Source organism: Periplaneta americana, chromosome 16 (assembly GCF_040183065.1).
Source record: "Periplaneta americana isolate PAMFEO1 chromosome 16, P.americana_PAMFEO1_priV1, whole genome shotgun sequence".
Lineage (NCBI taxonomy): Eukaryota > Metazoa > Arthropoda > Insecta > Blattodea > Blattidae > Periplaneta > Periplaneta americana.
Window position 1 is genome coordinate 142572539 of NC_091132.1, and position 17594 is coordinate 142590132.

At 34.3% G+C, this 17594-nt stretch overlaps 1 protein-coding gene across 5 annotated transcripts in view; it reads left to right on the forward strand.

Moving 5' to 3' along the window:
* The window catches only part of Tpst (tyrosylprotein sulfotransferase), a 1264187-nt gene extending 1247680 nt beyond the window's left edge, over positions 1-16507 (forward strand). For all 5 annotated transcript variants that reach the window (XM_069813113.1, XM_069813114.1, XM_069813112.1 and 2 more), the window contains 2 exons: positions 1714-1967; positions 10370-16507. In XM_069813113.1, coding sequence (XP_069669214.1) covers positions 1714-1967; positions 10370-10694 — 579 coding nt within the window. In that variant the 3' untranslated portion in view covers positions 10695-16507. The remainder of the gene's footprint in view (positions 1-1713; positions 1968-10369) is intronic.
* The last annotated feature ends 1087 nt before the right edge of the window (positions 16508-17594 follow it).

The window sequence follows — 17594 nt, forward strand, 5'->3', positions numbered from 1 at the left end:
ACGTAGAACCAAGAGACTCGGGTTCGATCCCCGGCGCCGGAGCGAATTTTTTTCCTCAAATATTAATAGAAATATATATGGTTTGAATTACTTTAACTCATTGGACTAAGAAGCTTTGAAGGCTTGATTCTTGTTATTATTATTTTCATTCTTATAAATATTATTATTATTATTATTATTATTATCATTAAAATCATCACCCTTATTATTATTATTATTATTATTATTATTATTATTATTATTATTATTATTATTATTATTATTAGGGTGACAAGACGTCCTCTTTTGTCTTGATATGTCCTCCTTTTTAGATCTTTGGGCGGATTTGAGAAAAAAATCAAGAAATGTCCTCCTTTTCAACTTATATGCCTGATATTTTGAAGTTCTCTGATTTGACGCCTTTTTCAAGTAATTTGCCTATAGATGTAATTTGATTTTCATATGTAGCTAACTGTAAAATCATTATTATTAAGTTTTATCACAATTATTTTGTAATAAAATAAATATTAACATACTTTTAAGTATGATATTAGCCTAAATCTGTACTGTAAATATTTTGTAATAAAATAGATATTCACGTAATTTAAAGTACAATTTAGGCCTAAGTCTAAATCTAAATAGCCATTGGCGTAGTTAAGGCGCAGGATCGATCCCCACTTGGGTTGATTACCGGTAACTGGTTGGGTTTTTTCCGAGGTTTTTTCCAACCATTTGGCAAATGTCAGGTAATCTATGGCGAATCCTGGGCCAAATCTTGCCAAATATCATTTCGCTGTCACCAATCTCATAGACGCTAAATAACCTAGTAGTTGATACAGCGTCGTTAAATAACCAAGTAAAAATAAATAAATCTAAGTACATAATATCTTCTGTCCTCTTTTTTTTAACCTTTGTGTCCTCTTTTTTTTATCGATGTGAATCTGGTCACCCTAATTATTATTATCATTATTATTATTATTATTATTATTATTATTATTATTATTATTATTATTATTAACAGCAGCAACAGTAGTACAGTACTGGTACTATTACTACAATGAATTTAAAAGACAAAAATAAATTTCGGAAAGTGATTATTTCTACATTAAATGGTGTTTTATGGCATAACAGGCCACAAAAGAAACCCAAAGCAAAAATTTTAAACATTAGAAGTATTATGACGTAGGGCATCAGAAGTTCGGAGTATGAAATCACAACTAAAAGCAAAATCAGAGGTGGGCTTTCGGATACGATCTACAAGGACATCTCGACAGTCAAAATTAGAAATAAAATATTTTAGACGTTCAATGTATGTTCGAAATTAAATTATTATTGTTTTTATTCAATAAAACCAATTCAAATGTTATGGACACACTAAAAGAATGACAATTGAAAGATTGCCAAAGGAGATCATGGAATGGATACCACTTGGACCAGGAAAAGGGAAAGACCACCTCTGACCTCACACCTGGAATTCGTACATCAATGAAAGAGAGGGACATGGAACAAAATTTGTGAACAGAGGGACAAGAATGGAGGAGAAGAATAAAAACAAATCATTTGCTCCAGAAAAATATTTGGGCATTGTTGAATGGGAAATTTATTACGTATTATTATTATTATTATTATTATTATTATTATTATTATTATTATTATTATTACCTATTGTTATTGTTGTTATTACGACAATGATGATTATAATAATTGTGATTATGGTTATGGTACATTTTGCAGGTGACTATTACAGGGTTTGATCTAACGAGCTACCGCCAATGCCTGACTAAGTGGAATTCTGCTATTCAAACAATGTACAACCAGTGCCGTGAAGTGGGACCTTCGCGTTGCTTCATGGTGTACTATGAACAGCTAGTACTTCATCCTGGTGAATGGATGAGGCGCATTCTAGAGTTCCTAGAAATACCCTGGAACGAATCGGTTCTGCATCATGACGAGCTCATTAACAAGCCAGGCGGAGTTTCATTGTCAAAGTAAGTTGAACTTAAATTACCTAACAGATTTATTTACATCAGAATATGTTAATGACCGAAATTCCTATTAAACAAAAAGAAAGAAACTGACTTCAGAAAAGAAAACATGCTTTTGGGCTAGAAATGAAATCTGAGCAAATTGAAAGTATATACAGCCATTTATTCATAAAATCGAAAAATATAAAAATAAGTGAATGAAACATTAATTACCGTATTATTAAACAGAAACAGATTACTGGTACCCAGTGGCGGTTCCTCAGGGGAGGGGAGGGAGGAACATCCTCCTTACATTTTTCTTCTTTTGAAAGTAAATGCCAAATAAAATATGTGCCTTGAAATTCGAGGAAGATTCTATAATTTTTAAGTTCACAGCTATAAACAAACCTCGGTTGATCGAATTTTAAACGATGTGTGCTCATATGCTGCTAGAAAACTGTGAGAAAGATGCGAGATTGTTTGTGTGGAGGAAAGCCAATCCTTTCCTCCTTTACTGCAGTTAACAAACATAGACAACAGTGCACTAGCGGCCAGAGAAAGAAGCAGAGTTTTAAAGCAAGTAAATGAACGGATAGGGAGGAGATTCTCCTCTGAATCAGTTATGGCGGGAAATAGAAACCGACTAGTCGTGCAGCATGCTCGCCACCGCTGCCATCTAACGATGTTGCATTCAACCAGACTATAACACATCTAGGAGGAAGCACAGTAAAAACAGTTTTAACGCAACGCTATGAAAGACACCATATAAACTATATTTTAATTATAAATCAAAAATATTATTGATTGCACTTTATATAGGCTACTATTCATGGTTTGAAACTTTCAAGGATATTTGAAAGTTAAAGTCGGGTTTATATAAAACAAAGAGGAAGTAGTTCCACGTTAGTATCGCAGATCTTTTTGGCCCCCCGAAATTCACTTCATTCATTGTGTACTAGACAGGGCAACAGCCAAGTTGTCAGTTTTGTACAAATATATTTGAAATTGAAAGTAGGTACTCCAAACTACATTATTTTTAACATAAAAAATTAATCGGCCACCGCCAGCTTTTAACAATAATGGTAATATGGCTTTACAAGAACTGACATTCTTCAAAAGCATGTGATACTGAACTTGTAAAATGTACATGTGGCAACACAGACCACGTGGGTGGGTGCAGTGTTCTCACTTTCCTAACAGATTATTTCCCATTCCCATTTCCGTAAAACGGTTCCGGTTACGTGTTAGTAGCTGGTCTCTTCCAACACGTGTGATGCTGTAGTGTGGCGAAAAATGCTGCGAGGTTGTGAATTTCCTTGTAATTGTTATTTGTGCAATTATTCAACAATGAATGGAAGTGAAAACGTAATATATTTTGAAAAAATTCGGAAACTCAGTTTACAAGAATAGAAGGGAAGGCCAACCCCAACACAACCTGGTCTTACATGTATGCATGTAGGCTAATTTGTAGCATGTTTCATTCAAGAAGTTGTCATTTCGTGCTGTTAACGTCTTTCCTCCTCTTAAGAAATACGCAGGAGCCGCCACTGCTGGTACCTAAAATAATGAGATTACAAATAAAATTTATAAGCAAAGAGACTTTTATATGAGGCCTAATCATAACTTCTCTTCAACTTCTTCTACGATTTTACATTCCTTGCAGTTTGACCATAGTCTCTTTCATGATACCATCCATATTAATTCTAACTGATTTTAAGTTTTCCTCTATCCCTCGATTCCTACCTTTTTGAAGTCATCCTGACATTATCTAACCATCTTAGTTTTGATCTTTCAACATTCCACTTTCCTTGTAGTTTTGTATCTGTAGTGCATCTCAGCGAGCTTTGTGTCAGTGGCGAGCAAGCAGACGCATCCCTGGCTGTCCATACAAAACCAGCCTTTGTCAATACATTATGCCGCCACATATTAAATGCCCGTAAAACTAGATGAGTACTGATATCTCATTCATTCATTCATTTAGTGTTCTGCTCAAGGGCAGGTCTTTCACTGCAAACCCAGATTTCTTCAGTCTTTCCTATTTTCTGCCTTCCTCTTTGTTTCCTCATATGATCCATATATCTTAATGTCGTCTATCATTTGATATCTTCTTCTACCCCGAACTCTTCTCCTGTTCACCATTCCTTCCAGTGGATCCTTCAGTAGGCAGTTTCTTCTCAACCAGTGACCCAACCAATTCCATTTCCTCTTCCTGATCAGTTTCAGCATCATTCTTTCTTCACTCACTCTTTCCAACACAGCTTTATTCTTATTCTGTCTGTCCACTTCACACGTTCCATCCTTCTCCATATCCACATTTCAAATGCTTCTATTCGCATTCTCTTCACTTCGTCGTAATGTTCATGTTTCTGCCCCATACAAAGCACTTCACCAGTCTCTTCCCTAGTTCTTTTTCCAGAGGTGTGCAGAAGATCCTCCTTTTTCTGTTAAAAGCTTCCTTGGCTATTGCTATCCTCCTTTTGACTTCCTGACAGCAGTTCATACTAGTTATAGTGCACTCCAAGTATTTGAAGCTGTCCACTTGCTCTACTGCTTCATTTAGAATTCCCAAGTTTATCTTCTTTATTTTTCTTCCTATGACCATGCTCTTCGTCTTATTTGCATTTATCTTCATCCCACACTGTTGCACAGCCGTCATATAGCTCCAGTAGCATATCCTTTAGTATTATTTCCCATTATTGATTAATTATTCGTAAAATGGTGTGAGTATTTGGGTGCGATGTCTCTCTGAATTTACAGTGTCTCGAAAAGATATGGGCCCTATTATTCACCTTACAGTTACAGCACAACACATTCCAAGTTTTTCATTATGAAAGTGAACTTGGTGAATTAACCAGGGATTGTGTACACTTCAGTGCCTATAGTTTTGTGAATACACACAACCATTTCAATTAAAGTAAGCCTCATCCGAGAAAATGATCAAGTGTAGATAGATCAACAGTACCGTTCGTAATACCTATTCTGTAAAACCCAATTACAAAAATTCACACCACTTATGGCTTTAAGTCCTGGACTACAGCCACTCTGTATGGTTTCAAATATAACAATTTAGTAGCTTTATTGGCTGAACTTTTTGAAATGCCTACTTCCTATGAGACATGGTGTAGAGATTTCTTTGAAGAACACATGAATGATTGTCCAATTTAGTCTAGTTTTTCTTCTATTAGAATATGTTTCTTTGGGTTAGGAATTCTATTATTTATTGATCCTGTTTCCCCAAATCTCAGAACAAGATTTCTCACATCATTTCTATGTGGAACCTTAACGTCATAGACTAATATATGTAAACAATTTTCTGTTGTAGTGTTAACTGTTAGGATGGGATTTCAGTACTAATAACTGTAATAAACTAATTTCAATTCACACACTTTCAGCTTTTACTAACACGCGCAATAATGTGATATTCTTTTCTTTGGTTACATTTCTTTGAATATTCTGGTAGTTTTCATTGTAATATAAAAATGTTTTTACCGAGTTCGATCTCGTTAGATAATGATTTGAAAAGAGATTTATTATTTTCTATCTGGTTTAGCATTGAGGAAACATTATGAAGTTTTTGAAAGTGAAGTGGAGTTTGTTAAATTATATACTATCAGTGTTGAATCTTTCGTACGCTACTTTTAACACTTGAATATAAATAATTGATTAAATGGCGATCTTACTCGTGTTAATTGTGTAAGCATGTGCGGCTTACAGCTGTTTCCGTGCTTCTTCACACCATCCTCAGAGCCTACTAGATCTCGGCGTCATCTCGAACTTTGCTGCCTGTTGTATGGGTGCGTTCGATTGTTGAAAAGTGTTGAAATGTGGTGTCAAATAGTGTGTAAGAGATGTAGAGTAGGAGAACAGAGAGGCAGCAACAAACAATACCATTATTGTTCATTGAATAAAGGTTTATTTGAAAAATCAAACTTAATTTCACTCTATATTTATTATTCATTCATTCAGTCAGTCATAGTTTTCTGCGCAGCATCCTCCAGTCTTTCCTATTTTCTGCCTTCTTCTTTGTCTCCACATATGATCCATATATCTTATATATCATCTGATATCTTCTTCTGCACCGAACTTTTCTCCTGTTCACCATTCCTTCCGGTGCATCCTTCAGTAGGCAGTTTCTTCTTAGCCAGTGACCCAGCCAATTCATTTTTCTCTTCCTGATCAGTTGCAGCATCATTCTTTCTTCACCACTCTTTCCAGCACATCTTCGTTTTTTATTCTGTCTGTTCATTTCATATGCTCCATTATTTTCCATTTCCATATCCATTCTACACAAAGCACTTCACTAGTCTCTTCCTTAGTATTTTATTACTACTACTACTACTACTACTACTACTACTACTACTACTACTACCGGTACTACTACTACTACTACTGCTGCTGCTATTACTACTACTGTCATTATTTTGAGACCCCTTATAACCTGAGGCCCCTTGCAGCCACTGGGTTTGCCAGTGCGTTAAAACGGCACTGAATAAAAGTGAGTAGGCTATAGCCTCTTTCTTGGTACTAGACTAGATGGCATTTCGGAATGCGGTCAGCTGCTATATGCTCCGTAGAATTTCTGGTATGTGACGTCACAAGCTTGTACAGTAGAACCAATCGAAATCAGTCTATAACAAGTACTTCCCGAGTTTGTTCACGTGTGAGTGTTTCAATACATTGAATAAGTAAAACTAACATTTACGGTACTGTGTGTATGTGAGATAAATATATGGTTGAGGAGACTGTAAAAATACAAGTATTGCACAGGCAGGCGCGGAAAGTAGTGTTTAATGTGTATAATTATTTTAAAAACGTTGACGAGCAGAAAGCAGCCGGCCATCTCGATGCTGGCTGCAACGTTGCCAATGCGCAAGAAACGACTGCAGAAGCATGTGGTGTGGGATTGAAAACCGTGCAAAGAATACTGTTAGTGAAGGAAAGAGGATTTGTTTGGTGTCATGCTTACAGTAATCAACGGCTAAGATCATTATTGTCTTTTGATAATTTAAATTCTCTTCTGCATTATTTGTATTGCACGTGCGCGTGAAGTATGATGTGGCAATGTTGTACGCTGCCTTGCTCTCGCTAATCTGTCTCTCTCGACGCAAACACTAGCAGACTACCGCCTTCCGAATTGCCGTCGACTCTAGTAGTTGCAGTCATGGTCGTGGCGGAACGTATACTGAGGAAATATACAGGTTTACTGTGTGAATTGCACAGTTTATCATCACGAAAGTGGCTCCACTAGCGCAGGTCTGAGGCTTGCATTATTACCAGTATGAACTGCACAGTTTAAGCAGTTAATGTCAGGTATGACGTCACACATGATGATAAACTGCACAGGTTAATAACTGAGCATGTATGGGGACCTTAAGAAATTCCTTCACGTGCAAACCTCAGCTGTCACGGAATTGACTGAAGTCTTTTGAAGGAGACTTAACGTATGGTAGCAGGTCATTTTTTTGTCTAAGACTGTACATATCAGCCAATAAGAGGTTTACTGTATATTAACCCTAAATTCTGATGCCTGCATTTAAGCAATATCTTCGTAAGTATCATTTCTCTGTTTATTCTTTGTGGTAAATATTGCACATTCATTATTTGATCTTATTATGAATTCGAAAATTCTTTCTTTCTTTACATTTTGCATGTGATCACAAAAATTCTTTTTGTGTACCGGCATTCTAACGTAATATCCTACGTCATCCATGTAAAATACGCGTAAATAGAGTCATACACTTAGGTGGAGAGAGAACCGTTTCCTTGGGGGGGCTAAGCAAAACCATACAATCCCGATATAACGAGATTACAGAGGATATCATTTACTTCCTCCCCCGTTATAGCTTGACCGTGGTAGGCTACAGTATATTGGAATATGATCATTTAGTAAAAGTATTTTTGGGGTGCATGTTTCTTACAGTGTTACATCCATATCCACGATATTTCGGACCGAGTTGTATAGGGCTTCAACTGTAGGTCTACTACAAATGAGGCGTTCAGAAGTCAACATGATTAACTCCACTTTTGGTTATTTCAGAGTTTATAAGTTGGCAATGTATTAAATTGACCATATTTTCAGTGGTCAATGTGGTTTGCTCCATAGTTCAGTAAAAAGCCCACAGACTGCAGTATTCTTCTCGACTTCATCACAGAATTAATAGTGTGTGTTTAACTTTAACCTTGAATATCTCAAAATCTTTGGAAAAGGAGTTCATCATGTTGACTTCTGAACACCTCAAATTATAATAGAGCATAACCATAGGCTGAGTTATGAGAGGGTATGTGGGGGCACTGCCCCCCCCCCCAAATTTGTCTGAACTCTTTTTTATCTATTAACATTACAAAATATTGAATTCAAAAGACTTTTTTTGCCTTTGTTTATGAATGGGATATTATTTGTAAATGCTACCATAGTACCATCTTCCTGGAAAATGGCTGTTTTCACAAAAAAATCTTTGGACTGTGGTTGTTTTATGAAAACTACTGAAAATTTCCACTCCTTTAACATGGGACTACGGTGTTTTTTTTTTTTTTTTCCACTAACACCTAATTCAGTAGATGGCCGCTGCAGACTTCTAACACTGGAGTACAGGCTGTTACAAAAGAAACATTACAGTGCTTACGTTCCTCAAACGAGGTATAGAAATCCTTATACATTCAGAAATTTAAAATAAATATTATAGTATAGACACATGATCTGAAGACATTAATTCGTCAATTTAAACAACAGAAACGTAATCATAAACAAAAGCAAAAAAGTCTTTTGCATTCAATATTTTCTAATGTACATACCGAATGGAGACCGATAAACTGTGGAGTTCGTCAAGGATGCCTCCTCTCACCACTTTTATCCAATATATGCATCAACTCCATCATCAGACATTGGCGACTAACAATTCATGGAAACATCCCGCTCTTACGAAATTGTACTCTAGATACATTATTATTTGCAGACGATCAGGTTCTTTTTGCTACAAATGAAGACGAGCTGCAATACTCAATACATCACCTGAATATAATAGCACAAAATTTCAATATGAAAATTTCCCCAAACAAAACAAAAATTATGGCATTCCAAGGTAAACAGCCAGTTAGGAGTAAAATTTGCATTGGAACCCATACGTTAGAACAGGTAAACGCATTTAAATATTTAGGTTATAATTTGACATATTTACCTGTTACTGATATATCTGAAAATATTCAACATTTTAATGGAGCCTTAAGAACCATCAACCAGGTTTTCACAACCACAAAAACCCAAAAACATACCAGGTTAAAAGCATATAAAGTCCTAGCAAGACCTGTCCTCATGTATGGTAGTGAGGCCTGGACTATCCTAAACTCAGATTTTCAATGCCTAACAACTGCGGAAATGAGATTTCTAAGGAGGACTACCGGGTACAGCTTGCTTGACCACAAAAGGGATGAACTAATTACAAAAGAATTGAAAATCACACCTATTTATGAACATCTCAACCACTATAGACAAAAATGGCTTAACCATGTCAATAGAATGGACCGTTCCAGACTCCCAAGACAAATTTTCTGCTATATACCACATGGAAGACGATCTTTGGGACGCCCCCTGAAAAGATGGACGGAGACCATAACAGGCCACTAGGCCTAATACCTGCAAGGACGATGATGATTTTCTAATGTAATGTAAAAAAAAAAAACCATGTATTGTGGGTCCCTATCACCACGGCATGGCGTGTCCTCAGGTTGCAGATAGAGGAGACGGCCTCCAGATATGGAGGGTAGCTGTGAATATATTGAATAAGCAGTCATGGACAGCCGATAAGGGGTGGTCCTCCAGCTTGGGGGTTGGGCGAAGGGCTAACAACCCATCACCGTAAAAAACAGCTTGTTACGAATCCCTACAATAAGCCTCGGAATAGGACTGATTCTCTGGCACGACCACAGCAAAGCACCTGACATAATTAGGAACATTAAATCCAGACGTTTGCGATGGGCAGGGCATGTAGCACGTATGGGCGAATCCAGAAATGCATATAGAGTGTTAGTTGGGAGATTGGAGGGAAAAAGATCTTTGGGGAGGCCGAGACATAGATGGGAGGATAATATTAAAATGGATTTGAGGGAAGTGGGATATGATGATAGAGACTGGATTAATCTTGCACAGGATAGGGACCGATGGTGGGCTTATGTGAGGGCGGCAATGAACCTTCCTTCCTTAAAAGCCATTTGTAAGTAAGTAAGTAAATAGAAAAAAAAAAGAGTTGAGACAAGTTTGAGGGGGCAGTGCCCCCCTTCATAACCCCCCCCCCCATAACTCCGCTTATGGTCATACAAGAAGTATATAATGATTTCCTGACGAGTGTTACAGATGTTCTTTGTATTTAAAAGGCAATACTGGTACAATCAAATAATATTCCATGTTGTTATGTATATTTTCTTTTTTTCAGAGTGGAGCGTTCGTCTGATCAGGTAATAAAACCTGTGAACTTGGAAGCTTTGACCAAATGGGTAGGCAACATCCCAGATGATGTTATCAGAGACATGGCCGATATCGCACCAATGTTGTCAGTACTGGGCTACGATCCATATGCCAATCCACCGGCTTATGGCTCTCCAGATGCGTTTGTGGCTGATAACACGAAACGGATACGTGCCAATGTACAGCTTTGGGAGAACAGAGCTAAAGACTTGCTTAGTCCGCAACGGACGTTTCAGGACGTGAATATTGAGGACTCGGCATCAGAGGCTGCTCCTGTTCCAGCTGCAGCGTGATGCTTTTCAGTTTCCCTCCTCGAAATATGTGATATTCCATTGGGTCTTACGTGTAAGATTGAGTAAGATGTTGTCTCTAGTAAATGTTTACCTCATTGTTCAACTCCATTGATTTTACTTGTATTACTATATACAGAATCTTCGCCGAATTTAGAATATAATTAAAAAAAAAGGTAATGCGTTAGGAATGTGTTTAGTTACAGGGTCCTCCTCATATAATTTCATTGTTTGTCATTAATTTGTGTTGTTAGTTTTCTGCTTTTCAGTACTTGTGTTTTTTTGTTTTAATTTGCACCATCTGCTTTGTGGTTTGGGAAATGTTTTTTATGGTGTGGCACAGATCAAATTAATGTTTTCTGTTATGAATTGAATCCTTATTTTCATAACACAAAATTTTTAGTGTTTCAGTTTATGTTCAGAGTACGAACTTTGCCCTATAGATATTTACTAAAGTCACAACAGAAAATTAAGTCATCATGTCATCTATGTACTGATATTTGAAAATAACTTTTAATTTTATCACACTTTGAAATTAAAAAAAAAAAAAAAATTTTCTTTGGAAATGAAAAATGTAGAACATTGCAAAAATAATAACAGAAAGAAAGGGACATTAAATAGGCTGATAGAAACTAACACCGCCAGAATGATATACATTATTAAGTTAATCCTTGCATGAACTTTCACTTTACATCATAGGTAAGTGTCTGATTTTACCATTAAAAGGAAACAGTGTTAAGTAATTCAACTCATCTTTATTAATCGAGATAACGTTTCCGCCTTTTACAGAGACTTTCTTCTCCTCTCCTGAGTGATATAATTTAGTGTTATAAAATTCTGAACTTCAGAAAATATTATCATTATTGAAAATTTTGTAAGACCTTTTCTTTTAAGATAGGAGGAATAGAATAAGTATTTAATGTTATTCTTACAGAATAAATTATAAGCTTTCATACTTTCATACTAGCAAAGATTCGTCTTCGAAACATCTTAATAATTTGGATATTTGCAAATATGACTGAAGAAATGTTGTGAACAATATTGTACAAGTGCAAGTAAAATATTAATTTTAAATATGCAAAGAAAGGTCTCTATATCTTTTTCCTACCTCCTTATTTCTTTGTATCTTTTTCCCCCTCTTGCTATAAACCCAAAACTTTAGATGGTGAGGGAGATATATGAGGGGCTCACAATCAGAGTGGACCAGTCCACCAGTGGTCAGTTTGTGGATTAATACAATCTCGGATGAAGAAAACTTAGATTTATTCATTGACATAACAAACAAAGTCCATAACTCATTTGTTACTCCACAGAGGGCAGCATTTCCCATGGAAGGTGAAGGTTGCTAAGCATGAGCCAGGAACTTTAAGATTCAATATCTCAGAACTATCCGGCATGGAGTTGGTCCACTCTGGTTGTGAACCCCTCATATGTGTATTACATAAAATTGATATCATGGTGATAGTTTTTTCAGAATTGGTACATTTTTATAACTCAAGTGAAATACTGTATTATACGTAACTTGGTAATTATTTTTTCCCCATAATGCGATTGCAAAGACATGGAAACTCTGATATGACGATTACTTGCTATCTAAATTATGCTTTCCTCTAAAGATTCTGTCGAACGTAGGATCATTAATGAAATACGTATGAATTATTTATTTAAATTAATCATTTTTTTTTCCTTATAAAAATGGTAAAAATGTAAGTAACAAATTAATACCTTATCTTGTATTATTTTGTGGTTTCTCTTTTTATTGTTTCATCTCCAATTTTGTTATTGAAACTGGAGGTATACTGACTATGCTTTGTCATCCAAATTATTCATCAATCGGAGAAGTGTTTACAAAACAACATAAATTGGTACACAATTCCTTGTAAGCCATTTTCAGTCAATATTATATATCAATAGCTACAATTTATTAATTGATCAATGAAGGATTGTACCAGAGCCACCTTCAGTTACAAGCTGGAGCATTGGTATGTTTGGAAACACTGAGGGGAGGCAAGAGTGGAGGCTAAAGAGAGCTCGAGATTTGAAATCGATATTGACAGTTTGACATTATAGTGTTTTGGTTTCGTTGTCACATGTACATTTTCGACATTAATTTATACAAAAGTAAGTGGATATGATCAAGATTCAGAGTACTGATGTACGTAATACATTACGTAATCTGATATAATATTTAATAATACCGGTAATAATAATAATAATAATAATAATAATAATAATAATAATAGTTTTATTTTCCCTGGCAGAGTTAAGGCCAGTCAACCAGGATCAAATCACATACAGAAAAATACATACTGGTATATAAATATTAACTTAAAAATAATAATAAACATAATAAAGTAAAAAAAGAGAGATTGAATACACATACACAATCAGTATTAACTTTAAAATAATAATAATAAAATATATATATATATATATATATATATATGTATAATAAAAAAAGAGCCTGAATACATACTCGTAATCACAAACAGGAAAATACATTTTAGTATACAAGTATTAACTTTAAAAAAAAAAAAAAGAATTAATACATATGAATATAATCTCACAACTAAAGGAATAGGTACAATTAGTATGATCAGCACAACACGTGTTACATTGTGACAATGACAATTACCTAGATATTAGTGTTAATGGAAAAATAAAGTAATGACTGTGTAAAATAATAATAATAATAATAATAATAATAATAATAATAATAATAATAATAATAATAATAATAATAAATAAATAAATAAATAAATAAATAAAAATTATACCTAAAAACACTAATTCTGTGCATTTAAAATATTTCTAAACAACCTAATTTTAAACAACTGAGGACTAAGACTACCCCTGATTTCCAGCGGCAGCGAATTCCATGAGTGGGCCATGGCTATTGAGAAAGAACTTGAGTACAGAGATGTCTGATGACGTGGTATTGATAACAACAGATTGAGCTGTGAACGTGTATTACGATTATGATTTGAAGCTAGGAGAGTAAACCGAGAGGCAAGGTAGTTGGGTGTGGAATCATGTATAATTCGATATAACAGGCAAAAAGAATGTACTAAACATCAATCTTGCAAGGGGAGCGGAGTTTCTGAATTCGGCATAAATATTTACATACAAAGACTGTACCACTTAAAGTAACTTAAAAATGTTAAAAGCATACGTGTTTTTAATTGATGGTACAAGGGTAAATAAATATATACGTAAAGAAATGTTACTTGTACCAAAAATAAAAATAATTCGGTACTTTTGTAGTAACCTATTTCAATCAATTAACCAATTTCTAGGTAGTAAATTGACAATGTTTTGCCGCTTTATGATGTTTCATCTCTAACATTAATGGTTTAGGACATCATATACATTTTAATCTCATGCGATTATCTCTCATGTTTTTCTATAAATATTTCAGATGCCTAGGAAGCTAGTTTTGGTTTGAACCTACCCAGTCACCATAACAATATTGTTGTTGTTCTTTAGTCAACTGTCCGAGACAGGTTTGAACCTCATAAGTGACACCAATAAAGCATCACTCATGAGGCAACTAAGCCAGGAGATAATGAGTTAGGGTAGCCAGTTCCTTTCCCCCTCCATTGCATACATCGCTCATTAGATACATATTACACTATTGTTCTCCTAAATTATTCGTTTTATACTTTTCAAATATAATTTTAAATAAATATAACTACAGAAAACAAGTTAAAAATTTAAATTATGCCTACATTATGGTACATTTCTGGTGAGATCAGAAAATAGGTGTTTACAATGAACCACCACCTTGAAAATCAACTGAGTAACTTTATTGATACATATAACAAGCGAGATCCTACAACTTGGCTGGAACAGCTTTTCTGCTAGATCACAAACCACAAGTAAGACTATGAAAATATAGTTTATAAAATATTTAATATCTAAAAGAATTGTCAGTCACTTTATCATCATTAACTGTAAAAATTGCCACGACTGCAGGCATTGTATTTCATTTACTAGCCGTACCCGTGCGCTCCGCTGCACCTGTTAGAAATAAATATAAAGTAATTACATAATTAAAATAGGACGTTTGATCCAGGGAACATTCGTGTTAGATAGAAGGATAACTCGTTTAATATGTTACTTAATTTAAGTTGTATTAAATAATTAAAATGCGGTCATTTTTGTCCAGAGAGCATTTGGTGCAATGATAATTCCTTTAACATGTTTCTTATTTGTTATTACATGCAACCACAGTTTAATGAAGATTGACATATCTTTTAGTTTTAATGTGTATAATTTATATTACTTGCTATATGTTTCAGAAGTTACTGTAATAACATTGTAGAATTATGTCCATCTAGAGAAACTACACTTTCCAATGGTGAAATAATAATTAAACAATTAATTAGCTTCCGATATTACTTCATACAAACACAGAAACATTCTCTTAGGCTATCTTTAATAGCTTTCGATTGTTGTTGTCCAAGCCCCCTTATAGACGAAGTCATTTGTTTTTATTTCAGTACAGCGCCTTAGATGGCGTTGTTATTGTAATTTTAAAACTCATTTATCTCATTAAATATCAGTATAGACTAAAACTTATCGGAAATTATTTTTAAAGAAACGTTTATTATGTAATTAATAGTTTTCATGAAAATCAATAATAAGCGAGATATTTCGATTTATTTAATTCAGGCCCCCTTATAACCCCCCTTTTAAATAAAGTATTTTGAATGCCATATAGCCTAAAATTTAAGTTACAACGAACTTAATATATATTCCAATTTTCATATAAATCGGTTCAGCCATTATCGCGTGAAAAGGTAACAAACATCCAGACAGACATACAAACAAAAATTTCAAAAAAGCGATTTTCGGTTTCAGGATGGTTAATTATACATGTTAACACCAATTATTTTTGGAAAATCAAAAATTACCAGAAAAAGTTTGCCTACAGATTTATTATTAGTATAGATTATGTTGATTTTATCGCCAATATGCACCTAGTTTATAATACATAAACAATTAATGTTTGGTATGACACGCACTTATGTTATAAAATTAATTTACATTGAAAATCGACATTAGCACAAATACGTGCTTTTATATTGTAGGCTTCTGCTTGACAGTTATTTACTGTGTTGCCGACCCAAGGCTCCAGCTTTCTATGTAGATGGCTCTGATTGTATGCATTGATATTACTACACAATATGTATGATGTACAGTGAAAGCATAGTTTTTTAATTTGAAACAGCATAATTACCATAATTTTATTTGTTATATGAAGTCCATCATTACCATAATGAAATGGGTTGTTTAAGATTATGTGCACGACTGTAAATTTTGTGTTTTGTAAAATGGAATGTGTTTTTATTGAGGTAAAGGTAAAAGGTGAGTGATGTTGTTTTGTCTTGAAGTCTACGTTAGACATTACTGCTATAACTTTCTATACTCATATCTCACAAATTTGATGTTGCAATACCACATAATACACTTATGAAATGATAAACTGGAAAATTAACTAATGTAAATTTATAAATTACTCGTTGTTGGTTGAAGTACAAGACCCAATGGAGTACTGAAAACAATGAAAATCCAGGCGTACTTATGTGGATAATGAAACAGCTTCATTATATATTAGTGAAAGAAGTTGTTAATGAAGACTATAATACATTTTTTGTGTTTTCATGTGCAGTGACATTTGTTTCAAGGCTGGATTTATAAAAAAGTGACAATCGAAGTTGTGATCCTGTTTATGTATATAGGCCAGTTTATAAACTGATGTGTACAGAGGAGAGAGAGAGAGAAAAAAAAGATTGTGTACAAGTCATTAAAAATATGGTCTGTTATTCCATATTTTATAAACCCTACCTCCTTTCATACAATCACAACATAATATTCGATATTAATTAAGAGAGTCAAAAGCGAATGTGGAATAAAAAATAAAATACACAAATGTAAATATTAATGCAGCAAGTAAAAAAAAAATGCCTTTGTCAAATGTATTATTCTGTGTGGATTAAAAAATTAAACACCCTGTAAACAGTTGTATTATAAAAATAAGTGAAGTTTGATTTTCCACTTTATATTTATGGAGAAGTTACTGTGCTTGAGTGAACTATTGTTTATTCCGTGACAAAGTCAACTGATAGATACCGTATGCATTTATGATTGAAATGTTACATATACTATTCAGTTAAGCATAAAATCAGTGGCGTAGCGTGGCAATATGGTCTGGGTAAACTGTATTAAAAAAAGTTAAGATTTTTTTTTTACATTGTTTCATATAGCCTATCAATTTTGTTAGCTTGATGCTTAATAACATGGTATACAGTAAATACTGAAATTTGAATTGACTAGTTGTAGATCTAAGTATCATCATAATCATCATCATCATCATCATCATCATCATCAAGTGATCTTAGATAAATAATTGATTAAATGACGATCTTACTAGTGTTAATTATGTAAGCATGTGCGGATTACAGCTGTTTCGGTGCTACTTCACACCATCCTCAGAGCCTTCTGTGTCTCGGCGTCATCTCAACTTCGCTGCCTGTTGTGTGGGTGCGTGCGTGTGATGAAGAGTTGTGTCAAATAGTGTGTGTGTTCTAAATTGATCTGTATGTTGAATATTTGATTAGGGTGTGTTTTAGTGTGTCTGTATATTTCATATTGTTCTAGTGTGTTGAGTTTTTGGTTTTTGGGTTGTGTGTGTAGGATTTTCATGTCTGTATTTATGTTATTATATGTGTGGTTGGCATTAGTTATGTGTTCGGCATATGTAGATGTATTGTGTCCTCTGGTTATTGCTTTAATGTGTTCTTTGTATCGAGTTGTCTGTCCAATGTAGAAATCTACATCTACATATTATGCCGAACACATAACTAATGCCAACCACACATACAATAACATAAATACAGA